The sequence below is a fragment of the Dioscorea cayenensis genome, chromosome 8 (genome assembly GCF_009730915.1).
Source record: "Dioscorea cayenensis subsp. rotundata cultivar TDr96_F1 chromosome 8, TDr96_F1_v2_PseudoChromosome.rev07_lg8_w22 25.fasta, whole genome shotgun sequence".
NCBI classification, from domain to species: Eukaryota; Viridiplantae; Streptophyta; class Magnoliopsida; order Dioscoreales; family Dioscoreaceae; genus Dioscorea; species Dioscorea cayenensis.
Window position 1 is genome coordinate 4,504,691 of NC_052478.1, and position 6,888 is coordinate 4,511,578.

Consider the following 6,888-nt stretch of genomic DNA (forward strand, 5'->3'; position numbering starts at 1 on the left):
TTAGATAAAAAGATGACAATTAAATATTCCTAAAGATGGCACTAGTAAAAACCTCTTGATGGCAAGGTTTATTTGAATTCTATTTAATTACTTGTAAGTCTTTCATTTTTAGCTTATATTTTATTTGCTTATTTCAACTCGATTTATTTACTTATTTATATATTAAAACTACTCTCCTCGTGTAGTCGTATGGATGTGTATATATGATAATAAATCTTGGGGGTCTAACAATTTATTTTATTTTATTTTTTGTATTAGTTCTCTTTTGGTAATCTAATTATTTTGGAATGTTATTTATAAGACAAGCCTGTCACATAATAATATATTGTAATATATTAAATTTATGTAGAGATTGAAGTAAAAGAATTGGGATAAATGTTAATCCAATACATAATCTTATTAGAACAAGGCTTGTTTAACAACCTTGTATAATTTTATTGTCTTAATATTAAATGTATATAGAATTAATGTGCAAAGTCAAGTGGAAAGAAAATTGGGCAGGGTTGATTAGTTTAAATCTTAGACTGATCTCTCTCATCTCAAGGTCCCTTTTACACTAGAAGAAATAAATAGAGCCATATTTGAACTCAATGCTAAAAAAGCTCTTATTAAGCTTGGTTATGTTTTTGTACAGGAATTGTCAATTTGAAACGAATTAAGTAGGCTCACATCACGGATACTTCTATTTGGAACACTACTATTTATTAAAAAAAAAACAAAAAAAAGTCATTTCCACCCTATTAGTCCTATTAACTCACCACTAAATTTTTTTTTTAATATCTTTACTTATCAACTAAGTGAAGTGATGAATTTATTACTATATCTGATATAGTAGGCATTTTTTAAAGATAGTTCGATAACATTGTAGCAGTGGCACCATTGTAGATTATGGAGAATGGCATCCACATATTGGATTGGGCTAGAAACGAATGATCACCCTCAATGGTTCTTTTATGGGTACCTTCATTTATTTTTTTTTTGGTCTTTTGTCTACCTGTGCAACCCTACATTTATGATTAATGGATGTCGATATCAAGTTTTATTAGCGCATTAAGGTGGTTCATATGTTTTTTTGGGTTTTATTGCTTTATGTTTTTTACTCATCTTTTGTTTTATAATCAATTTTGTTTTTAAATAAATATATGATTTATGCATTTTATTAAAAAAAATTAAACAACTAATTACTCTTTGAACATGAATAATGGCAAGCATTGCTTAGAAGCTGAAAAGCAGGTCGGACATCCCAATTAGCGTGTAAACATAGATGTGTGTGTCTTTTTCTTTATAAAATTTAAGTTTCTCTCAAAGTATGAGAACATCATAAATTAAAGCGAGTTCAATGATTTAAAAGCTTGATAACTAATATTCAATATATAAAAACTAACGTAACTAGCAGTGACCTTAAAAGATTTTTTTAAATAGTGCACTTTTAAACATCACACTCCCAAAGTACCAGACACTTTGAACATCAACTTGTTCTATTGAATCATCCTTTTTGACAACCTTTCCATAATCCTCAGATTTTCCCCACAAAACCAACAATAGCATGAACCAAACTACAAATTCAATATCACACCAAAATTCAACTATAAATCCATGTCCCAGAATCCACTTCAAATAAATATAGAGAACTAGCACGATACAATGTAAACATTTTCGCAAAGTATCCACAAGATGAAGGTGGTAGTAATGACAGTGGCAAGAGGATTAAAGACCAGAAAAAAAAAAATGGCCTCTTCTTGCAATTTTCCATGCTTGGAGATAATATGCAGCAATAGATCCAGAAATTCCCTGAATTATATTCATCAATTCAACCAATAAAAAGTTCAATATATTCTCAAATAATGACATTAGCTTAGTTATTCTGTGGATGTCCTTCAATATCATGGTCTCCTCCAATCAGCAGAGATTCATGCAAAACACTTTGGACACTATCTTGTTCTGTTGAATCATCTTTATGATCTACCTTAGCTTTGCTTTCATAATCCTCTGCTTTTCCCCACAGAACCATGTACAATCCAACAATGACAGCAGCAGCACCAAGCAAGCTGAAAATTGGAAGCAACATATTTATCAATATAACATCAATCAATTAGATCATCGTTCAAATTATTATCTTGAGATGGTGATCATATAAATGATTTCAATAACTCAAGTAATAATTTTGCTACAGCACACCTTCCGAAATATAGATTTTCATGAAGCAGCAACGGACCGAAGATTGCAGTGATCACAAGGTTGAGTGGAGTAAATATTGCAGAAAAAACAGGTCCTCTTGATGCAATTACCCAAGATACAAGAAAAAATAGCACACCGGATCCAAATATTCCCTGTGTATTGTTTGTCAAAAACAACAAAAAAAATTATTATATAAAATGTAAAGTATTTGTTTTTTTTAGTCATTATGATTCATATTTTGATGAAGTTTACCACAAATGATTAGTCAAAAAAAAAAAAAAATTACCACAAATAAGCAAGACAGGAATTGAAAAACAGATTGGATCTTCCAAGCATTTGAATTTGTTTCTGTGATTAGTGCCAGGATAAATGATAATATGGCTGATAAGAAAGCCATCCAGGTTGCTAGTGATAATGGGTCAAGATAATGCTTACAAATTGGTTCCTGAAAAACAAAATCAAATTGATGACCAGTTGATGGTTCAATCAGTATATAAAAATCTAGTGAATATCAATAACAATGAATAAATCAGCAACTTGAATTCACCTGCAGGATTAACCAAAGAGACCAACAGCAAATGCTTCCAGTGAGAAACAGGAACCCCTTGATCCAGTTTTCTTCTAATAATTCAAAGCTATGAAGCTTGAGGCCCTTGTACAAAGCCATGCAAACAGCTCCTGCTACACAGATTAGAGTTCCAAAGATCTTGGCAAAAGTTCTCAAGCTTTTTGGTTTCAGTTTCTCAACTCTGGTCATATTACATTGAAAATATTTAATAAAGAGAAAGTTCACTAAATGAGGAGAAATTCTATGGTTTGAAGAGTTCACCCAAAAACAAGAGCCATGACAAAAGTTGCAGCTGGGAGGGTATTTGACATTGCAGCAGACACAGAAGAAGATGATAAAGCCAAACCATTGTAGCTCAAGTACTCAGTCATGGTGGGACTGAATTTGACATAAAAAGGTATTACAAATTACAACAACTTTAATTAATTAATTTCAAAAGAGAAAGAGAATTAAAAAAAAAAAAATCATACCCAATAAAGGAAGTAAGAAACACCAATAGAAATCCTTTGAACCCCAAAGCCAAGTGATCAATCTTTCCTCTGCAAGCAACATGAATATCAAACAACATAATTTTTACAGAAAAAAAGAAATGGTTTTCTTCATCCAAAGAGAAAGAGAAACCTGTTGACTATGATTGATGTAGATATCAAGAAAAGTGAAGCTATAGCTTGTCTGTAAACAATGAAGACTATGATGCTCATCCCCTCTGTGAATACTTCTTTGGCAAAGATGGTCATGCTTGCAGATATACTTTGCACCACCACCATTGCAACCATTTCTTTCAAGCCATCAATCCTAGCCCCCTTCATTGCTTCCAAATGTGTTTGTCTTTATCATTGAGAAGGTTTATTTATAAAAAAGAGAGGAGAGAGAAGCTTGTCTTTTTTTGTGTCAAGACTCAGGAGGGTCGCTCTCTCGTTACCTGTAAGTAGTACTAAGTAATTGTAATGTAATAGTTTTATAAATAAAATATTATTTAATTTGCTATGAAATGAGTTTTATATTAAAAAAATTTACAATTTTATGTACTTATGCAATATTTCAATTTAATATATTATTTTAAAAAATATTAATTATTATTTAAATTTAATTATGAAGATATTTTTTAGTATAAAATTAAAGAATATTATATATTTTTTATTCAATAAATTATCATTAAATTCATTACTCAATTTTTTTTAACATTAGTGTTAATAATAGATAGTATAGTTAAATCAATTAATTATTTTTTTTTTTTACAAATTGACGACAAGCACCTTCTTATTTTTTTACATCGGCTTCGAACTCGAGATCTCTCAAACACAAATAAGATAAAAATCTAATAGACTATACTTTGGTTCTTAATTAATTAATTTTTTCAGTCATAAAATTAAATTACCGTAAAATTAATTAATTAATTAATTCTCTTATATTATTGTTGAGACTAATGATAAAATTAAAGCATATTACGTAACTAAATGATTTTATAAATAATATTAAATTATTTGTGTTAATGACTGATAATGGGGATAATCTTACTATTCAATTTGCATGGTGACTATACCTCTCAAGTTACATCAAACCAAATAGTAAAAAAGTAAATATAACATTTCTAATTACAGCAAACGAAACAATAATAATGTAATTTGAAATACAACATTATAACATGTTATTTCACTTACACTATAATTTCATTTATAATAAACCAAACAACCTCTAAGCTAATTTGTACCCTACTCGACGGGTATACCCGTACCCGTACCCGGTCAAAGAGGGTATTACCCTCTTTGACCGGGTACGGGTACGGGTAAGGGTATTACCCGTTAGTTTTTGAGCGGGTACGGGTCGGGTAAGGGTATGCCCCTACCCTACCCTACCCGTACCCTTACCCGTTAAAGAGAGTACGAGTAAAACCCATACCCGTACCCTTACCCTCTCATATATATAATTTTTTATTAAACTAAACATTTACTCACAATTTACTCAATATTTATTTTCATGGTGATTAATTTGAAAATAATACTTCAAATTTTCTCTTAATATATTATTTTAAATTTTATTTAATTTCTATATTTGTATTTGATAATATTATCAAAATTAAATTTTAGATATATATTAAGAATCATAATTAAATTAAAAATAAACAAATATAAAAAATAATGTTATAATAATTTATTCTATAAATTATAAGAATATCCTGAAAAATAAGATACTAATAAAAAATCAATTGGATATAACTTATGAGAATTACTTATAATGTTTTTTATATTCAAAATCTTACTAGATATTTATAAAATTTGAAGCTATATAAAATATAAATAGTAGATATATGAAAAAATTTTAAACAAAAACCAAGATAGTTAAATATGAACAAAATAAAAGGTAGAGTTACCATTGAGTCCTAAATAGATGTCATTTTTATGTGATTATATAATTTAAGATAAACCAATATATATCAACTTGTAATTTTGAATTTATGGGCATGTGTTTAAAGATTATAATATAATGTATAATTAATTTATTTTTATTATTATTTAAATTTAATTCGATAATTTGAACAACGGGTAAGCGGGTACCCTGCGGGTAAGGGTAAGGTATGATTTTTTTTACCCTAAAGGGTACGGGTAAGGGTACATGTATGGGGTAGGGGTTACGGGTACGGGTAAGGGTTTTGGCATACCCTACCCATACTCTACCCGTTGTCATCCCTAATTATGAGGGAAAATTAGAGGACATACACACCATTGTCCTTTTAATATAAATTGATGAACCATGCTTTATTTAAGTACCGAACAGAGTGCAAACTAACATAAATATAAAATAACTAATTGACATAATAATAATAATAATAATCCAGAAGTTGTCTCAAATCCACTATTAGTGAATGTGGGTATTACTGAAAATAATTAAATCAACAGCATGGGAAAAACTAAGCTGTGTTTAATATTTTATAGTAGAGTCCTCTACTTTGGTTCTTTTATAATTCAACTCTGCGAATATATATATATATATATATATATTTTTAGAAAGGCGACAAGCTCCGGAACCCAGAGACGAATACGTGGGGGAGCAACGCTCACCACCAAACCGTGCCCTCACTTTATGAGAGATGAGGATCGAACTTGAAGAGCCACGCTCGACACTCGAGATGAACACCCTATACAAAGAATCCGATGTCAATAGACCAAATGACCGTTGGGTATATATATATATATACGGACCATGTAATCAATTATAATAAGAATCCAAAGGAAAAAAAAAGCGAGTGATTAAATAATTAAATATGGCATTGATTGCCTCGTTCCGGACAGATATTTCATTGTTTCTCAAAGCTTTTTTCTTTTTTTTAAAATATTTTAGTCACTGTCAATTGATTTTGATTTTTTTTTTTTAACGAAATTCTGATGCATATTTTGTCATCAATTTGAATTGAAAAGGAAATGACATAAAAAACAGATAAACAGGCTCTCTAATAAATGGAAGCGAAGGGGCCATCAATTATCAGTATGTGGGGTGTTTAAATTTTATACAATTAAAGTATCTACAAAATAAATTTTCTTATTTCATTTTGCTCTTAAATAAAACTTTATAAATTTAAGAAAATTATTATAAAAGTAGGAAAATAAAGCTTACGTTTTATTCAATTTCGGATACAAATAGCATTACTCTATCTACTGTTCAGAACTAGCATTTTAAAGCTTTTTAATATAAAAATAACTAAAAATATATCTTGAATCATGTGAGGGTGGTGATTAGGTTTGTCAATATGAAGGAAATTTTTCCGTGTATATATGAATAAAATATAAAAAAGTTACTTCAACATAAATTAAAATCATAAAAACTTAAAAAAATTATTATTTGATTTGTTGGTATTTTACAAATTAGTTTATATAGTATAAATAATTATATTTTCAGCAAAAATTTTGTAAAAATTTTACTATTTAATTTCCTTATTTTTGTATACTAAGCTTTAACATTTAAAAGCATATATATTTTTAAAAAATATTTATAAAAATCTGTTGTTTGCCCATTTAATTTTTTATTTATTCTCTCCTCAAAAAGATTTATAACTATATCTTTATGGCTTTTTTTTATTTCTAAAATTCGATGGCTCTAAAGACAACAAAATGTATCAACTTGATTTTTTTTAAACCAACCCCCAA

At 28.7% G+C, this 6,888-nt stretch overlaps 1 protein-coding gene across 1 annotated transcript; it reads right to left on the reverse strand.

Moving 5' to 3' along the window:
* Positions 1 to 1,570: 1,570 nt before the first annotated feature.
* LOC120266460 (WAT1-related protein At4g28040-like) lies at positions 1,571 to 3,579 on the reverse strand. Its single transcript, XM_039274087.1, has 7 exons — positions 3,368 to 3,579; positions 3,217 to 3,285; positions 3,008 to 3,124; positions 2,726 to 2,927; positions 2,465 to 2,623; positions 2,179 to 2,330; positions 1,571 to 2,048 (listed from the first exon to the last, which is right to left on the reverse strand). The coding sequence occupies exons 1-7, from the start codon at positions 3,553 to 3,555 to the stop codon at positions 1,856 to 1,858; spliced, it is 1,080 nt and encodes a 359-aa protein (XP_039130021.1). The 5' UTR covers positions 3,556 to 3,579; the 3' UTR covers positions 1,571 to 1,855.
* Positions 3,580 to 6,888: the final 3,309 nt, after the last annotated feature.